The 20,674-nt window shown below is 43.0% G+C and overlaps 1 protein-coding gene across 3 annotated transcripts in view; it reads right to left on the bottom strand.

Annotated features, from left to right (window-relative positions):
- The window catches only part of LOC138632950 (palmitoyltransferase ZDHHC14-like), a 37,842-nt gene extending 17,482 nt beyond the window's left edge, over positions 1-20,360 (bottom strand). For 2 of the 3 annotated variants that reach the window (XM_069718879.1, XM_069718881.1), the window contains exons 1-3: positions 19,723-20,360; positions 18,913-19,198; positions 5,899-6,059 (exon numbers count right to left, since the gene is read on the bottom strand). In XM_069718879.1, coding sequence (XP_069574980.1) covers positions 5,899-6,059; positions 18,913-19,151 — 400 coding nt within the window. In that variant the 5' untranslated portion in view covers positions 19,152-19,198; positions 19,723-20,360. Of the gene's footprint in view, positions 1-5,898; positions 6,060-18,912; positions 19,199-19,400; positions 19,687-19,722 lie in introns of those variants that run through there. The other variant, XM_069718880.1, reaches the window with a different exon arrangement.
- Positions 20,361-20,674: the final 314 nt, after the last annotated feature.

Genomic DNA, 20,674 nt, shown 5'->3' with positions numbered 1-20,674 from the left:
GGGCGGTCGGCTACAGTAAGCGAGGAGCGAAGAGACTCACAGCAGCATGAATTATGATTGGACTGCCATTCAAAACAAGATATTCATTTTGCCCAGATAAACAGTACGCTGTATTTTTGTCTAAAAAGCAGAAAGGGCTTCAACATGGATTAAAAAAAAACAGCAACAGTACTTGAGCTATGCCCTCCCACTCTGAGGGTATCTCTGGATCACATCTTGGGAGTCACTGGTGTATTTCTGGCAGATTTATTACTCATTTTTAATTTCTGGAGTTGGCGGTCAAACGGGAGGTCAGAATCAATACAGCTCTGTGAACTGCACTATCCGTGATGATTCATTGAAATTGATGACAGCTTTTTGGGGGGCTTTAGTGGCATGCAACAGCGCAACGGTCAGCATTTAAAGGGTACAAATGCCAAGTAGGGTGGAAAAAGTAGCTACCGCTGACATCTCGTGATGTTCAAGGAACCGTTCAGAAGCAAAAGAGCCCTCGTTTATTCAGCCAAAGAAAATTCATCACTACAGCCAGTCCTACTAGGTGTTAAAATCCAACAAGCATGCTAGCAGCGTCTTATCACTGCAAGGAAAGGAAGCTGCATCTAATGTGATTAAAGTGGCTCTCATCTAATAGAATAGCTCAAGCTGGTCTTTCTCTGGCTCTTTCCAGTAATGGGCTGTATACGAGTTTGGCGTCTGAGTTTCTGCCGAGGACGCTGGCGAAGGCAGTCCCAACTGAGATGTTTCACACAGAATAAAAGTTAACACAACGTAATTAAAACAAAAGAGGCTTGAGAGCAGAATATTATGTGGATTTAGCGATAAGAACGTTACGAGGAATTTGTTTAATTGCTCTGTAATGAAAAAAAAACAAAAAAAAACAAAACAAAACGTAATCACCAAAAAATAAGAAGAAAACCTTATGTAATAAGACCAGTGATTTAAACACTCTTTTAGCTCTCAGTGACTTCAATCATTGTGAAAAGGAAGACGCTTGAAACCACCGGGAAAACCTGCCGAACGGCCGGGTTGGGTTTGACAAACCGCATCTTAAGGACTTAAAGAGCACAAAGAAAAATGATCTGATTTGACTCATCCAGCTGCTGTCACAAGGACCGATGCGGGAGATGGTTCCCGATGCGGGAGATGGTTCCTGCCCACTGCACAATAACTCACCTCTGGCCAAATCCATCTTACATCATCATTTACACCATTGCACTGTTGTTTAATTTAATTCTATTTCAATTAATTTTATTCTATTTTATTTGTATATACTGTGCAATTTTATTTTTTTATATTTATACCTTTACTACCTCTATTTTTATTTTGTCATTTTTATTGCTTTTGCTGTATCTTCATCTCCATCCATCCCCCCCCCCCCCTCTTCTCCCCCACCCATCCATCCACCCATCCAGGATGCTTTTCAGCAGCAGGGGCAGGGAGACTGGTCAGAGTTAAGAGAAGGATAAATAAAACCAAATAGAAACAGATCCTTGGAAAAGACTTGCTCCAGAGTGCATGTGACGGTTCATCTATTAGCAAACTAATGAACCAACGTTTCGAGACCAAGACGGCGCTGGAGTGGCTCCAACACAAGTCTTTTACCATCCTGACGCAGATTTAAACTGAAAAAGAACATGAGGGAAGACCTGTAGATATACAACTGTACAACGATAAAAACAAACAAAATAAAACATGGTAAAATGATGCATTTCATAACACTTGTGTCCCACCTTCAAACACCCAGTCACAAAGAGCCCAAATGTCATTGCTTCCTCTACTCACATCCCCATCCTTCCTCCAGCAGTCTCAGCTCCAAGCCTTTCAAAACCTATTTCCTCTGCTGGCCTCGAGTCTGGCTGCTAGCTTTGGAAAGAACAGCGAGGCTGTCCTGACATTCACCAGCCAGCTTGAACCATATTAGGTGGAAAGAGGGGAAACGGGCTGCTCTGACCATCTTTCACTCTGATTAATGCTTTAGAGTCTTTTGGATTTGGCATGTGGTAGCTGAACTGATGCCAGCCTGTCTAGTCCTGACATATTGGGCGGGCAGGCAGACACGCATAGATATCAAATGCGGCACACTGAAGAGAAATCAACTGTCGTCTGGATTTTGAACCGAGATAAACAACAAGCTGTGCTGCCTTTCCTGACCCATCACTCTTTCCTCCGAACCTTCATAGGTGCACCAGTTTCATCTGCTGCGTTAAGAGTCAACGCCAGAGCGACAACATAGTGGGAATGGGAACGAATAGCATTACGTCTCTTATATTTCTCATATTTAACCTGGGTCAACTTGGCATATTTGATTCTGTCTGGTCGGCTCACCCGCTCTAACCTGAAGTCCAAAGCATCTGTCAGACAGCAGCGATATCTGCTCACCGCGATGACAGCAAAGGTCGAGCTATCAGCTTTCCCTTCTGAAACGCAGGGAAGACGAGACACCTGGATGTCTCGTATTGGACAGACATTCGGTCCTCCACTGTCGAGTCAACAGATCAATAAGATTTGTGTTGAACGTGAGCCTGGAAGCACTTTGACTTGAAAACATCATCATCTATTCATGAGGCTGCTGGTGAATTACACAACTTACTGGTGGCTGGAGGGTTCAGCAATTTAGTGTGATGCATGCGCATTCACGTAATACGCATTTTATATGCACATTACAGATGCTGAAGGCAATCAGTAAGTAGTTTTGTCATTTACACCAATCAAGAAAAGCAAATTATTCTTTCTCCTTGATTAGGATTTTGTATGGAACATGTTATTTTATTAAAATGTGATACAGTCCAACAAAAGTAATCCCGTGAGGAAATACTGTACGTCAAGTTGCAAATCAAAGAAGCAGCAGTTGAGCATATGGGGAACAAAGCCTGAATCGGAAAAGAGACATTACATTACGGCAAAAAGTTACCCATGCTCACTGAGCCTGTCAGCTGCTTGGTTATTATGAGTGCATAGTTACATAAGGACATATTAGTAGACAAAATAAGATGTGAATAAAAAAGACGAGAGCTTGTCTCAGTCAGATCCAAAAAAAAAAAAAAAAGTTGCTGGGAATGAGTCAGGTTGGAAGTAAGAGAGGAGCAAATGAAGAAGAGAAATGCACTGGCACGAGTATGAATGTGCCTACAACGACATCAAAAATCCATTTTTATGAGTATTAATGTGGGCAATAAATGCAGGTATTGCACTTGGACAATAGAAAAATGCATTTTAATCAGAGCTTCAGGACGAAAGGGCAACGGGAAAATACAAGTGACAAAACGAATGAAGAAGATAGAAATGGAAAGAGACAAGCTTAAGTGTATTCTCCTGGAAGACATTGTGAGGCTGGTTGTTATTGAGACTTGGGATGAGGTTGGAAGATCAAGTTAAGAGCTAACAGATGTGCTGCTAATGTCTTACATATCAAGCCGCCACGCCATCGCTAGAGACCGACTGCACTGGACTAAACAACCAGAGAAAAGAGGAGGATAAAGTTTAAATGGCAAAAGAAAAGGTGTGAGCAAAGATACTCATTCAACAAGCCAACAGAGACAACAAGAAAACAGGAATAAAGAGACGCAGAATTTAGTAAACGTAAAAACATTTTTTTGAAAACATTACGAAGGTTTTTTTCCGCTTTCTGCCAGGAGTGAGAAAAGGCAGTGACCTCTATCTGTTAGTAGCTTAACTCGAACATTTCTCGCTGTGGAGTATTTTCTGTCTTGGTCAGGTTTATATCATTGTGTGTGTGAGATCATCATGTTATTACAAGCCAGGTTCTTTCAAATGGAAGATGACAGGACCCATAATGGCAGCAGTACTAAATCAGTCTATTGGTCTACTGGTGGGGACGAAGGGGGACAAGAAGACGCTACAGAGACCTGACGGCATCACAACTACATGTTATTCTACTATTCAAACAAGCTTAGTCTAATTATTCTAAACATTTTCATGAAAACTGAACTCTCTGTAAAATGTTAGAAGAGTTCAACCAGACAAAGGAGTTGGTCATAGTGGACCAAGGGAGCAATGCATAACTTGATTGATGATTGAGAGACAGTCTGGCTTATCGTTTACATGCTAATGTCAATGTTTCACTCCCAAGCAGCTTAGACATTTGGTTAAACTGTACCGGTTTCCTCCGTTAGCGAAGCCCTGAACTCCTGTAAAGTTGTGTTGAGTCCCTGCAAACATCCGTCTCAGCAACTAGCTGAGCAAAATGTCGAAAGCTGATAGGAATGATGTCCAGAACTAAACAAATAAGAACCAGGTCTTAAAAGAAAAATAATTTTCCTCGAGGAAATTCCTCTAATTTATTCCATCGTTTCACCACCAACTGTACATCCAGATTCAGCTACAGGCAACAACAACAACATGACAACAATCAATCATCTATGAACAAGAGATTCCAGCCGAGTGCTACGCATGAAAATGCAGAGCACAATAGCCAATTTGTGGGGCGGGAGGACCAATGTGGTATTTGGGTCAACATTGTTCATATTTTCAGCCTTTTAATTTGTTTATCCTTTGAAAAAAATAAAATAAAAAATGCAAGCCAATATAACATGGTACTTTGGCACAGTGCCGTTTCAACCCGCTGCTCCAAGCTCTGTACTAAAACCATCCCTCCAAAAGCTTTTAAGTCTCCTAATGAGATTAATTAAGCCAGTCCAGAGTTTGTTTGATGAGGCCCGAGTTGCCTGAAGCACGGAAAAGGACCGCGGCTGAGAATTAAAAGCTTCAGTTTCCAAATAAAAAAGACCAAAACCGGAAACAAGGTTTTAAAAATAATAGGGTTTAAAAAGTTTAACTTTTGAGTTAAGTGGTGATAATTCATTTAGTTTCAGGGCAGCAGGACACTTAAAGAGATCGACGAGTCACTAAACTGATATCATTTTCAGTGTAAATTAAAGTCAGATAACTTTGTCTTGCCGAGACAAGCAACACCACATTGTGCCCAATTTATGCAGTACATCTGTCAAACAGTGGTTTTCTTTCCTCCTGTATGTCCGTCACATTGTCTTGTGACTTCTTGGATCTACTTTCTAGATGTGCTTGAAGCAAAATAATAGTATTAATGCACCCTTGCAAAATTGTCTTGATATCTGCCTGCTGGCCTCTGATGAACATTTTCAGAAGGATTTTAGACCACAACAGAGATTTTTTTTTTTACATATAGATTTCTTACTTAACATTTTGCAGTTGTGGCAGTCAGACCGAGAATTGGACACAAAGCGCAACCAATCAGTCTTTGTCCGAATGCCAAGCATCATCCATTAGAAACAGTACAACATAGTTTTCTGATTGATTACATTTCTCTAAGAGTTTAATGAACAGACTAAATTGATATCATAAACTCATCTCGGCTGGTTCTGAGTCAAGGAGAGATATTGTCAGGGCTGCGCTGCTGGTAATTCAGTTACCTCGTATCAAGTGGTTCCTAATGCACCAACAGTTTTACCTTTCACGTCACAAATTAGATTCAGAAGTTATCAAATGGTAATTTATGAGTAAGTTATATATCAAATGGGGTCTCTTGGAGAAGCTGTAGTGAAATAAACAGATCAAAGGCCATTATGTCTTCGTAGCACAAATATTTCACCTTAGCTTGAATGCAGAGTGCCTTTACAGTCAGTGGATGATTGATGGATTGATCCCCGTTTCTTTGGCCTCACAAACACCAGACACATCAACCACTATAGCTCCACTGGATTAGTGAAATGCAGAGAAAATAGAGTATCGATGACAAAGGCAACTGTATGCTCAGACAGAGAGGACGAGAAAGGACAGAATGAGAGGCAGCGATTTTATAAAGAAAAACTAAAAAAAGATGCCTCTGAGACACAAAACAAAAGTTCAAACGTTGGTTTTCATTTCTTTATCTAATATAATCTAATGAAGAGTTTTTCTCACCTATGCTCCTCTCCAGGTCAGCTGCCTCATCTGGGGTGGCCCTCGGCAGCACCCCGGGGTCACTGAAGCTGGTTCTCAGAAGAGTCCCCAGTACAAACAGAAACAGCACCCCTCCTATGACCGGGATGACCGGGGTCAGCTGCAGCGCCAGGAACGGACAACTGGTGGGACAGGAAGAGGTAATAAGAAAAACGACCAAATAAGAAATTACTGGCTGACTTTGGTGTAGTTAAAAAAACCCGTAAAAGTTCAAATAGCCCGAGTCTTGGTGAAGCGCTAGACAAACATCAGCTGATGCAAACTTTAGTTAACAACACAGAGGCTGTGCAATCACTGCAGGCCAGTTAAGGCGAGCGCCGTAATACCCTCGACCTGCTGCCTAATGACCAGTAAGGTGATACAATCACTTAACAGATACACACACACACACACACACACACACACACACACACACACACACACACACACACACACACACACACACACACACACACACACACACACACACACACAAGGGTCAATCCCCTGTGTTGTAATCTGCTCTAATGAGTCAATTTCACATAATCCCATTAAACATCTGACAGTGTAGGTGCTTATTACAGTAATCACATTTAGTCCCAGAAGGGCGGGGCACGGGCCGCCACCTCCACTTCATTTGTTAGTCTGCGGTCTGCTGGACTGGATTTGGGGTCAGTGAGGAGGAGCCATCGCAGACATGGACAAATATATAGACATGTGGTCAGCATATTCTTTGAGGGATGCTGGTAAGGAATGAGAAACAGCACTGAATTGAGTTAAGGTTCACAATAATATTAGTATTCATATATCAAGTATCTTGTTTATCTGTTAAAACATATGAACAGATACTGGAAAGAAAACCTCTTTTTATGAATATACATTAGTACCAAATGCTTTTGTGACTGTGCACTTATCACAAAAATGTTAAATAATTTGCATAAATAATACAATTTCCGTTTACATAAGCTGTAGTTTAAATCTTTTTTTGTCTTTTAACACATTTTATGGGTCGCTGATGGACATTATATCACCGTCACACCGTCACAGCAGCCTTCAGATGGCAACACCTGAGGAGGGCAGTTACATCCGCCGATCCGTGCCAACAACAGTTAATCTGATGAAGCAAGCCAAACTATATTTAGGCCTGCCGTGTTGGGCTCCTCCAGTGATAGTGGTCGGAGTGAGTGTAAATCTGAACCTGGAGCATTAACTTAGATTTGCTGATCCCTGCTAAGTGAAGCTGCAGCATCTTGAGATGACTGCCCTTCAGTCTGGGGAAAAGGTCAGCCAACATACGATTCCATAGCAAATGCTTTATTCTCAGGTGCTTTAATGACACACAGTGCACATCAGTGGTCGTACGGTGGGATAAGATAGAAACATCTATCTAGCATAACCATATATGAGTCTCTGACTAAAATAAAGCGCAAATAAAACATTATATATTACTTCATTTAAAAAAAAAAAAAAACATGCATACAATTCTCATGGCATTTTTCAGAGCAATGGTTGAGCTGGTTTGAGTGGAAACTGGAAAGTCCTGCTCCTCTGTACATCTGGACTGAGCAAAAAAAAAAAGAAGCCCTGGGGTGTCTGGGACATCAGCAGGAGGCTGCAGGCAGGACGACAGCATGCAGCAAAACATCTCTCCAGTTTCAAACTGACCTGATGTTCTTAATGTCACTGCACTGGGACACTGACTCGGTCCGTGTACGATACACAGACCTGATGTTGGGCACCAACTACAAGCGGGTTCTGCCATTGTACACTCAATGCTTTGTGACTCTTTCCTAAACTGGGCCGGGTGGAAAACACTTCTTCCAGCACAGACTGTCATCTAATACAAGGCACATTCCCACCTCTGGCTGGGGCAGTACTACAGCCCATTTTATAAATATATAGAAGACATTAAAATAAAGAAACTGCACGAATTTGTGAGACTTCTCTTCGTTAACAAAAGCTTCGCAAAATGTATTTCTATTAGGCAATATGTATAATCTCATTGTTATATTTGTATGTCACTGTTGCAACAGTAAAGTCTCGGTCATGAAAGCTTTACAGTATAAACGAGGCGTTAAAGGTTTTCAACAGACTTGTTCAAAACCGCTTCACTTAAACTGCATTCGTGAAGGACGAGTTCAGCTACATTTTGATTAAAATCCTTGTTCGTCTCCGTCGGCCTTGAATCTTTCTCTTGACCACAGTATGAAAAACATAGTTTGTCACAGTTGTGTTGTTCATCTACGCAACATAAACATGCATCACATCGCACGAGTCCATCTTGATAGGTTTCAACTGGATTTATCCACTTTCATTACATTTATAAAACGTCAGTATTGTCTTCTTATGCGTGATCATAAGTGCAACTGACACCGCTGAGCTAAACCTCGTGGGAAAAGAAAACTGCACCGTTTCACTTTGCTGCCAAACAAACAACAGAAAGTGTGTTTTCACAAACGCCAGTTTGAGAGGAAGCAAATAACAAGAGAATGCAGGCAGATTTCTGACTGTTTAAGCAGCGCTGAGAGGGAAATTCCTAAAGAAATGCTGAAAAGAGATGACTACTGCAGGGAAGAGAGCTTGGCCCCTTTTGTTTCTTGTAACATCATCACATGGTAAACACAGCCCACCCAGCTGAGAGCTAGAAACACAGACATGCACATCACAGCATGGAGGGTTTCATCTCTGTTAAAACATTTAAAGTTTTCTCCGGCCAAAATACCTGGAAGTCTACTTTTCTATGTCATCCAAAGAGTTTCTACTTGTTCTACTGTTATATTGATCAAAAATAAATCTAAAAAGAGATGACGGCTGATTAGCGGTGTTTTTTTGTCTTTACAAATCCGTTGAACATTTTTGATATGTGATAGAACAACAGCATAAAGGGGGGCTTGAGTTACAAGTTCATAAATACAAACTTATTTTTAGCATTTAAGAATAATTGATGGTAAAAATGATGTCTGTTTGTAAAAGGCTGCACATCTGGGGCCTCGTGTCTAAATGGTGCGTACACGTTGGGATGTATAAGAATAAACGTGATCGCTCATTAAAACGGTGAAATAGTTCCTCCGGTCCGAAAACACCCGCAGCACGTGGCAGCACGAGAAGTCACGACTGTCTTTCTACATCTGCTCCAGGAAAAGCAGACAATTTCAAAGTCTGATGTCATTACCCAGCTTCTTTTCATCAACCCGTTCAATCCGGCCTCTATTCAGGATGATTGGTCACACATCGCATTAATGACTCCGCTAACTAGAGGTGCTAATGAGAAATCACTGCAGCTGTAAAAAGCTTGGCAGACCTCGGTCTGAGGATGCTACATCTGGAACAATTAACCCACAGCAAAGATTTGAAGGGTTTTGAGGTAATCAATGAGAAAGTCAATCACGGTTTAGAAAAAATAAATAAATAAATTGTGACAAGGAACTGCCTGTTCTCTGTTTCTGCAGAAACAGCTGGAACATGTGGATTTGTGCTCTCTCGCAATGAAAATGTGATTTTATTTCAAAACTTGTCATCTGGCAAACTGTGATGGCAGAAGTGAAGAGAAGAGCATAAACCACCGGCTCCGTCCTCAGGAGCTCGGTGTCAGACATCAGGATCATAATGGAAAGGCGGTCGTGTGTGATGTGAAGTGACAAGTCGGCAGAATCGGACAAAGACATTTCAACATCTCTGTTCCTTTAGAGACGGCAAAGAGCCAACACTGACGAGGAACTGGACATTTCCAAAGTTGTATTTTCATTTCTCTTCTCGTCCGATACCAAAATCTTACATCTAACCGAGACTTTAAGGCCGTTGTTGCCATGGAAACGGACAGTATCCAATGTCAGACATGGTAAAATTCGAAAGGGAATGTGGTTACCCTGGAAACAGCCACATGAGTGAGCTGAAGCCTCCAAGGAAGAAAAAGACAAAAAAAAAAAAAAATAAGTAATAATAATAATAAAAAGAAGCAGACAAGATGGCGACAGCACGATGACTGTCGTTACAATCCTTTTAAACGCCTCGACAAACCAGCTGGTTGATGAAGAGGAGCATTTAAAAACTGTTGTATACGATGAAGAAACGGTCTAAAAGACTTGATGTCGCCTAAAGAGGGAATCTGACTTCAAAGCCAGATGGAGACAAACATATTGACGACTAAGCTAATTAAGGTGGCGAGGTAGACGTGGAGAGCGTTGCAGTCTGGGTCGGTCGCCGTCGAAGGTCTGCAGATAACACCAGCGTGTGATATGTAAACATTTTAATCAGTAGCATGACTGATGACATCACCGCCGGAGGGAGACATACTGCTGAATTAACAGTTTTACATTAAATTGGCCTTGTTTTACAAAGTTTGCTCACAACAATTCAAATGTACAAATACGAACTCCAAAGTCAACCTAACACAGCGTGTCCTGATCTCTACCTTCCAAAAGGTCTCCATCTACGAGAGAGAACAGCTTGGCTGTCGAGATTTGTGTGATTTGACTGCAATAAAAGTATGACAGCGAACTCCTCAGGCAAACATTATAATGATATATGGTTAATTAATGTGCAAGACATATTGCGCTTGTCACTGTTGAGAGAAGAGCAGCATAATGCACAATAAGGAATGACTTCAATCAGAGGATGATTACAAGCATTCAGAAAGCAACAAGCAGCATGACTAATACTGTTGACATGAGGAAAAGAGGTTTTCCCATTTTATTCCACTTTTAGTCCCATTCATGGCTTTGATTTTTAATTACATGGTCGAATTAAATCAAATTAAATTGCAGGACCAAGGTGGGAACAGTCGAGCTCTTCTCGACTGGACTCGTTTGAAATTTTGAATTCACAATCAATCCACAGGTGGTTTTTCATCTCGTATTTATTCCTCTTGAGGCAGAATATGAGCAAAACTTTTCACTTTCTAAAACAGATTTTCCTTTCAATAGGTTTATTTTTAATCATTATCTGACCCATTTTGGATCTGACCCAATCTGATTGGGAACCCCGAGGACATTAAGCCCCGCCCACCGATAGCGGAAACCTTGAAGAAGACTGTCAATCAAACAAACACGCCCTCCCAAAAATACCACCTTTTAAGGCCTGATCAATGGTGTGATTATTTTCAGACGAACTGAAAAAAAACTAGTAAGGAGGAGTGACACCACAAAGAGTTGAGGAAAAATGTATTGACTTTGTATTTTATGAGAGAAGTTGAAGTCTCTGCTGTCTTTAGTGTTTATATTATTAGCTTTTTTTTTGAAAGATTTTGCTTTAATTTTTAATATTCCTTCACTTCATAGGAAATCGGGTTCCTTCAGTTCCTTTTGATGTACTAGAAACTAGATTTTGAGGTCTACAAGACGAACCACAATCTCCAAGTATAGACGAAGAGCACCGAGGTCTGCGTCAGTCATTACTGCGTATTAGCAGTGTCTCTTGAAATGTGACAGTAAGCTGTGCGTGAATAATGCTTTGAAGAATACTGGGTCAAACTCACGACATGATAGCTTCAAAGTCACATCCACTGCTTTGTTATTAATCCATGCAGCAGCTGTGTTGCTGTATCAGGAAGGTGTTTAGCTTTTACTGTCCTAAACCTGACGCGCTCACTTCAACTAACGTTTAGGTTCCATGTTGGCATGAAGATTTTATCAAATGTACAGCAAGAGAGTCAATTTAAACCCTTATATGTCACGTTGAAATTATGTTTAAACTCAAATGAAACAATAAGAATAAATGAAAAGCCAGTTAATCCGTTCACAGTCTAATGAAGATATGTGTCACATGGGAATTTCTGTCTCTGCCAGACAAACAAAACAACTTTTGGTTCAAACCAAAGACTACAAAAACAGTTTAGAAATTGTAATTCAGATTGGATTCAGGTGAAGCATCTCACAGCAAAAGCCAATTTAAACATTTAAGTTGTACTTTGAGCATGAAGCACTGCACAAAGGAAAAAGCAGCATAAATGTTAATCACCGTTTATATGCATCCATTCAATCAGGCCTCTTACATTCAGGCCTTTTGCTTATTTAGATTTCTCAATTTAGTAGCACAGGGAACAGAGACGGTCAAAATACTTGACATTTGATCAATCATTGCATTTTTTTGGCTCAAATATACAGCAGAAGTCAGAATTGGGTGGGAAATCTTTAACTTCACAAATATGTCCCGAAAGAAGCGTTTCATGAAACAACATATCTGATCTTACTTACTTTGCATCAAATATTATGGCAATAAGAACAAAGACTGTAATATGAACTGCACATTAAATCTGCAGTACTGTCACCCTGGTAAATTCTGGTATTATAATTATTTTTCAGCAAATGTTGTCTGTGCAATAGAAGGACATTATTTGCAGAGTGCTGAAGGTAATCTTTCTACCTCAATAGGGTCTCCTGAGGTTTTCCCACTCAGTTACCTCTCAAAGGGTGCGCTAATCTCAACAATAATCCAATCCAGATTACCGTTATCACATTTCCTATTAAATCCTCTTATGATGCCAACCGGTTTTTCAAAACTCAGCTGGGAGTTAAGCTTGTGGGGCTTTCATCTCAGTTTGATGTGACCATGTGACACTCGCTTCACTCGGCACTGTTTACGGCCTGTCCTTTCAGTGTCACCTGAGATAACATATGCCAGCCCCCCCACCTTCAGGCTTTTTAAATCAAACAACTTTGAGGGAAATCAATATCCTATGATGTATAAAAAAAGAAAAGAAAAAGAAAAAGCCAAACACTGCAATTCTGCTGAGCTTTCTTTAGCAGAGAGAAGTTCCTGAGATATTCTCCAGACCGACACAACACCAAATACGTGAATGTGTTTCAAATGTGCTTAACGTTGTGTTAAAAATACATCTGAAGGACTTGGCTTAGTGGCCTTTCATTCTAAAGTCTCATTACTCATCTGGACTACATGCATACAAGGCTTTGTCAGCTTTGCTTTTTTATTCCATTTTGATTGCTTGTGATGGCAGACAAGGGCAGAACATGAACCTCCTCTTCGCTGTAGGCTGCAAGTGATTTGTCGATGAAACAACTGAACATGGCAACACTTTTTGCAAATTGTTAAATTTTTGCCCAACCTGCTTCATGAAATCAAGATTTCCTGCCACATTTCAGACACGTCAATATTACACAGTGCAGCGTTGGTCATTCATGCATTCGAGAAACCCTCCAAATCTCCAAGTCATGCACTCGGTTACCACCGACGCAGGGAGTGGATGTGCTAGTTCAGAAAGGCTGCGTGACAAACAGAGGATGTAGGGTTGGTCAAAGGCTTGAAGCTAGTCACGCTGCAAATATGCAAACAGCCAAACAGGATTCCTGGTTTCGGTGAACCAAGGTGCAATTAAAGTTACATCCAAAACATAAGCGCTTCTAAAATGACCCAAATCTATCCGTCTGATATTTACACGGGTTAAACAGCCAAGTATAGCACATCAACCTTGAAACAGGACTTTCATTAGATGAGACCTATTTCTTCTACTGAATGGAGTCTAACTCTGCATCACTACATGTCGAATGGCACAATTCTCCAAATTGTTATTTGACAGCTTGGCTTGAGAGGAATTTCTCTTCCTGTCACCACGGCGGTGACTGTTCAAATGATGTAGACACCAATGTTTCACAATGGTTTGTCTTATGACACATTATTCTCCTGGAGCATTGTTCAAAACTAACATTGCCCCAGAAAGAAAGTGAATATTTCCTCTATTTCACGCAGTACATTTGCAGCTGAAGAAAATTACACGTTTACAAAAGGCTCTTAAAGCTATTCTATTTTCTGAGAGAGCCGTCATACAAGGACCAAAATGAGTTTACTTTTTTTTAGGGGGTTCCTTTTTATTCATGTTTTTTTCCCCCACGGGCTACTTTATTAAACCTGCGCATAAACATGATTGTGCCATTAAAGTACCCGAGGCGGTTTCTTTTTAAACAACCTCCAAAGCATCCGAGCGGCCATGTTATCCTGCCGTTGCAAGAGAAGACTTAAAAAAACCAAACTAGAAGATCATTTAGGACAAAACTATTTGCAATAGATGAGTAAAACTCAAACAAATATGATGCTATCCTCATAGCAATGATTCATCTTGTCTCCCTTATTTCACAGCAAAGCTTAATCACTTTTTCAAAAACTGCTGAGCTGCTAGGGTCGTGGTGGTGGTGGTGGTGGGGGGGGGGGGGGGGTGCAGGCCGAACCAGTGAATATTCAGGTAACTACTCTATATCCTGTCAAAATCATGACTCAGACAGACTCAGACTGGGATTAGTGAGATGCAAAATGGGTGTGACGAGAGCGCAACACACCTGACGACACGATGCACCTCATCTTCAGAAGGAAAAACAACTTCATCAAAACACACAACACGCTATTCATATTTTAAGTAGTGGATTACTGCTCAGGCTTTTCTTGGAGATTTCCATGGATGTGGATGCAAAGTGTTTGTTGTTATGTTGTAAGTAGAAACTGGTCTGTCTTGTTTCCAAGATTAAACTATATATGATGGCATTCAAGACGAGGTCACGGTGAATCACTGACTGCTTAAGCGCTTCATTTTTTGATGAATCAAGTCAGGATTTTCTCCAACAGCTGAAAACCAGACAAGACGACTGATTGCAGGTAATTGTTCTACACAAATAACAGCTGACTTCGCAGTGACTTCTGAAAGGTTTCTATGCAACTGACAGTCTTTTGGTTATTTTGCCATAAACTGTAGAATAATTTAAAAACTACCAGCGAGCCAGAAACGGGCAACGTTTTAAAAGAACTTGACAAACAGTACATTTAATTGTTTTAGAGCAGATGGATGACTGCTGATGGGTTCCTGAGCACTCTTGTTGTACACGGTGGAGATATTTCCACCCGTCACACATCATCCACTCCCAAATAATGTGCTACTGCCAACAGGCGCCGTAAATAAAAAGGTTACAGGCTTTACTGAAGAATATAAATTAGATCTTGAGTTTTGCTGGTTTTTAAATCTGAGCATTTCTACATGGTAACAAGAGAGACGTTTGTACAATATCATCACTGTAAGATAAACAGTTTGCAGCTTTGCAACAAAGGAATGTAAAAGAGGAACAGGAAATAAAGAGCTGCGGGCGACGCAACCAGTTTTGGTAAACCCAAACAAGTCAACAATAACCACACAGTTTGGAAATCAGTCCAGTCCCACCAATCTGGCAGGAAAGCACAAAATTAAAATATGCCAAACCTTTGTTATCAGTTAATATATGCGTGACAGCAAATTGTTTACTCAATTAATTGATTTTTTTACTAAATTAATAACCTCCCGAGTGACGCTGGTTGGCTCCAGTGGTTGGCTTGTTGCCTTAATGATCCCGTAGTCGACATGTAGTTTAGTTTCCTCGTCTATATTTAATCAGACTGCACTGTTTTGCTGGATCCTCCTGCATTTTCTGTGCGATACGACTGGCTCCATTCAAATGATTTAGAAAGCTGCATTTTTTTCCTCCTGTGGGGTTAATAATAAAATTAGAGTGAATGCAGCCTAATACAATGTTCTCTTCATCTACTTCTAAGTGAGACAGTTATTGAAATTTCTTATTGTCTTGAATTCATAATCTGTCTATAAAATAAAATGGCAATTTGAATTCCTCATGTGGCTTATTAAGATATCTTCATTTGTCCATCATCATCTTTAAAATATATTCAGTTTACCATCTCGTGCAAAACAAAAATCAACATCACATTTGAGGGTTTTTCAGCTACTTTGCTTACAAAAAAAATATATCAAAAGTTGTTGCTAATTTTCTGCTGAGAGACAAAACATGACAACTAATCAAAGGGTGGCTGAAGCTCAGATGGTGGAGTAGGGTGTCCTGGAACCACCGGGTTGACAGTACGATTCCCTGTTCACATACTGAAGTGTCCTTGAGCATTAAATTGAACCCCAAATTTCCTTCAGACCAGCATGTAGCTCACTGCCACCAGCGTATGTATGAGTGACAACGGGTCCAGTTTTGAGAACTCTGGATGCATACATGTTTTATTTCAGTCTTCCTAAAGTCAATCATAATCACCACCAACACATATGACACCACTGCTTCTCGTTACAACCCAAACCAGTGTTGAGAAACTCGATGTCATGACCTCAATCTTATGGTTTTAGTTCACCTCAAATACCACTCAAGCTAAAGTGTCTCACTTTCTCTCGGCCTAAAATCGGAGCACCTCTTCAAACATCTGCCCGAGTGAACTTTTACAAGACGTGAGGGAGGGAAGGACACATGTGCAACAACAGCCCACATGGGCATCTGGGAGGGGGGGGGGAGATAATAAACAGACCAGAGTCTGCTGGTCTCTAACAGGGTTTATTGTGCATGGCTGAGCACCCCTCAGTCACAAAGAAAACAAGCAAAAAGAGACGCGGAGATGAAGCAAGATCTCTGGTCAACGTAGCATCTCCATCCCTGCACACCGCACAAATCTAAATATCACATATGAACCAGCCGTCATCACACCGCAGACTAACTTACCACAGGAGTGGTGAAAAAAGAAAAGAAAAAGGCTATTAAAGAAAGAAGAAACCCCAACGAACAGACGGAGGATCTGTTCTCCGCTACGCTGACAACTGGTGAGGGAGGTTAGGAAAACAGAACTAATCGAAACGCATTACAGTTAATGACAACAGAAGCCAATGTACAGGTCTGCTGACTATCGCCCTGTCCGATAAATGTCTCCTTTCAGCTGACGGGAGAAAAGGGGGGTCAGGAGGACTCGGCCAGCCCGGGGGTATGGACGGTTGAACAGGGCGGACGGTGCTTTGCTGAAAAGTGGCTTTGTGGTTGCGCGGTGTTCCTGAAACACGTCCCCTGTAGTCACAACAAACAAGAGGGCAGTACGCCGGGCCCGGATCCATCGACTGGTCACAGCGAAGGAAATGAAGCTCTCCGACGGGTGGGGTGGGGTCAGGAAGCATCTGGCATCCGACATGTGGGTGCCGGGGAGCGTCCAGGGTCAGATGGACGCTGCGATGTCTTAACCTCCCATTTCTGTAATTGGATGAACTGCTTCATAGCGAAGGGAGTCGGATGCTTCGGGCCACGGCGCCCTCTCCGGCGCCCTCTCCGGCGCCCTCTCCGGCGCCCTCTCCGGCGCCCTCTCCGGCGCCCTCTCCGGCGCCCTCTCCGGCGCCCTCTCCGGCGCCCTCTCCGGCGCCCTCTGCCCTTTGCTCATGCGTTCTGTCTGTATCTCTGCTGAGGTGACGACGTATTGAAAGATGAAGTGGTCCAGAGGTCACTGCTAATAGACGTGCTAACATTACGTGCGATGGACTTCACGCACGGGGAACGCTGAAAAAAAAAACAACGCAAACAGGCGGTGGACGTTCGCACGCCGACCTAAATCAGGTTTTCGTGCGTTTTATTGATGACTGATGTTTGACCCTTAAGCCTGACCGATACGGGATGTTTGGGGTCGATACCGATACAGATTAAAGTAAAACAAACCCCTCCAATATCATTATTGAGTATATTTAAACACAACTCTTGCAATGATCCCTCAAATCTGGTTATCAAACACATTTGACGTGTGTAACTAAGATAAGTAATGGAGGTACGACATTTTTACAGTTTATTGTCCATATTTTTCTACATGTTTTATAAAAAGTTTTCAAATAGGGAAACATATGCAGCAATACCAACGTATCTGTGGCAGGCCGGTATTTAGCCTACTATTACAGCTGCAACAGTTTTTTATTTGATATAGTTTAGTGTATAAAATGTCTAAAAATCGATATATTATAATTTTCCAGAGCAGGTGGTGACACTTTTTAATGGTTTGCATTTTATCCGATCAATTGAATGCAACAACTCTGGCTCGAAATCCACTTTCACGAAGTTCTACTTGTACTTTAAACGGTGACGGGTCCAGCCTCCGCGATCCCGATCCAGATAAAGCAGGTTGATAACGGAAGCACCGATTGATGCGTTATACTTTTGCGTTTCTAAAATTTGACCACCTTCTTTCTTTTTTTTCATATATTTGAGACAACTATCAATATAAAGCAGTTTGTGCAAGAACAACTAAATAAACTAGAAAGTAGAATGATCACTTTTTGGACTGTACTGTGGTACCTAATAAAGTGGCCAGCGAAGTGTGTATCATTAAGCGTGTGCTATCTGTTCAGTGCAGATACTGAACAGCAGGCCTCAACCACTGCACATGTTTTGCCTATTAAGCATTTTCTCGGCTGCTAACAGCACTTTACCCTGATAAAGACGCTGCCATTGAACAACAAATCTCATGATAGAGCAGGATCCTTATCTGGTGCAGATGAGGGTTTCTGTAGATGACAGATGACACCGTGATTACTCAGGGCTAATGAGCACAGAGACGACGCACCGTATCTGCCGGTACACGCCGGAGCTGGCAGCTCTCAGGTCGGCGAGCGTCTCCGTGCTGCATCGTGCGCTCCAGTCACAGGGGGCCAATTTAGGACACGGAGGGTGAGGTGGAGATCAAAACTAAAAAGCCGAGGCTCCCGGGCCGGATGGTGATTACTGGCTGTGCTCTCCAGCGGGAGATCGGACGGGGGGAAATAAAATAATGCTTTATGGCCAGATGTCTGACCGACGTTTAGTGAGATGATTAACTGTAAAAGTTTGAGAGACATCCTAAAATAAAGAGTGTCAGCGTCCACGCAGCGAGGACACGTCGGTTGAATTCACGTTCGCAAACACGGGCGTGAAGAGAAGTTGCGCAGCTGGAAGATGTCGGCGTGCCGGCGAACGCTGCCGACCTCTTTTTCAGGGCTGAGCGCGTCACGCGAAGGCGTCGACGCAGGAAGCCCACGCCTTTCTGGAAGGAACCGCTACGTCGTCTCCACCAGTCCCTGAACAAGCTTCATCTCCGACCGCTCCCCGACCCCGAGGACGTGCGGGGACGAGCGATGCCCGGTGGACGTCTCCGACCCGCGTCTCACCGCTCTCCAAACTCGATCCTCAGTGTCGACTCGCAATAAGTAAACCGAAGACACCGGAGAACAATACTCACTCAAAGGTGAAGAAAAGTCCACAGGTGACCAGTATGAGGATCAGGGTGAGGTAGAAGACCCCCGTCTGCTTGGCCATCATAATCCTCCCGTTGCAGTAGAACTTGTTCCGGCCCGGGAAGGCCTCCCACCTCCTCCTCTTCGGGCTCCTCCTGTGAGGAGTCTCCATCGGAGTGGAGCTGCGGGTGCTGATCTGGCTGTACTCGCACTCTCTCATGGACTCCGACACCCCGAGATGCATCAACAGCCGGTTAAAATCCCTCCTCCCGCCGCGGAGTGAACCGGCCTCTGGGGAAGGGAAGCGCAAAGTTCAGATTAGCGGACAAAAACAAACAAACAAACAAACAAACAACAACAACAACAAAAAAAAGAAAGAAAGACAGCATGTAGGTGGGGAAACTACACACACAAAAAGTTTGAGTGGTGCAATACACACTTCCTGTTATTAACGTGACCCTCTGCACACAAAACAATATGAAATAAAACTCACATTAAATGATCTGCGGGTTTCCCTGAAGTCACGTGACCGGCGGGAGGTTAGCTAACCGCGACGACCGTTAAATGTTCACGTTTGTTAGCAAGCGGACCCGGATAGCAAAAGTGCAGCTAATGCTAACGCGGCTAGTTGAGGAGACATCTGGGAAGTTCGTGTTGTTCGGTTCAGAAGGCTGAACGGTCACTTCACGGACCCACTCCACCCTCAACACCGGCCCCGGGCCCCCTCCACCTCCGACGAGAAACCGGAAGGGTTTCGGCTGTCAAACACCCCCGTTACGGGCTCCGACATCCCGGCTGCGTGTCCGCCGTCTTACCGAAGGAAAGTCCCTCTGGTCGGGCGTCGGCAGGCTGCTGCTCCCCGCTCCTTATCCAGGCTGGTTCCGAGCCGACGGCGAAGCGAAGAACACCATTTTATAGAAGTTTAAAGGTTTCAATGGGCTGGAGAAAAACTTGAGTTTACACCAAGAAAAAAAAAGAAAAAAGGAGGAGGGTGAATCCAGAGAGAGGAAGCCGCCGGCGGGCTGCTCTCCGGCGGGCTGCTGCTGCTCTCCGGCGGGCTGCTGCTGCTCTCCGGCGGGCTGCTGCTGCTCTCCGGCGGGCTGCTGCTGCACCCTGGACCGGCCGTCGACACCGCGAGTCTCTGCGCACAACACGAACCCGAGGAAAGACCTGATGTGCCTTTTTTTTTTTAATTTAATTTTTTTTTTTTTTTTACGGCCAACGTCTTTCAGAGGTAATTAATGAGCGAATAATCCTCACAAATCGTCACCAGTCGTGTCCGGAAAAAGTTGCATCTCTCCCCCGGGTAAGCGCGCTGCCAGGCCGCTCCGCAGCCTCCGTTCACATCGTGTCCACCCAAACAACAAATATCAACATGGGAGCGGAGCGGAGCCTCAGCCTGCTCCTCCCCCCTCCTCCTCCTCCTCCTCCTCCTCACCAGGCTGGAGCTGAAGTCACTCCTGACTGGTGATGTGCAGAGGGAGGGCGACCTGTTAAAGGGGTTTCCAAAACGGGGTCCGGGGACCTCCGGGCGTCCGTTGGGGGAGGAAATCCCTACAAACAGGTGCGCGTCCAAGGAGGGGGCTGGGGGGGGGGGGCTCCTGGCTGCGGTTTATTGTCGTCTGAAGCCATGCAAGAATACTTGATCTCTTTTTTATAATCATTATTTTTGATAAGGGAAAACCACAGACGGTATATAAAAGTGGAGATAGTTTATGGGTCTGAAAAGTGAGGCCGGAGGTCGGCTCCGTAGACTCCCATTCAACT

This window comes from Brachyistius frenatus, unplaced genomic scaffold (genome assembly GCF_029030835.1).
Source record: "Brachyistius frenatus isolate BFR_SWC_R1_liver_20210118 unplaced genomic scaffold, ASM2903083v1 Contig_201, whole genome shotgun sequence".
Taxonomy (NCBI): domain Eukaryota; kingdom Metazoa; phylum Chordata; class Actinopteri; family Embiotocidae; genus Brachyistius; species Brachyistius frenatus.
Note: the sequence above shows the minus strand (reverse complement) of the source record. Positions and strands in the feature narration are given on the sequence as shown.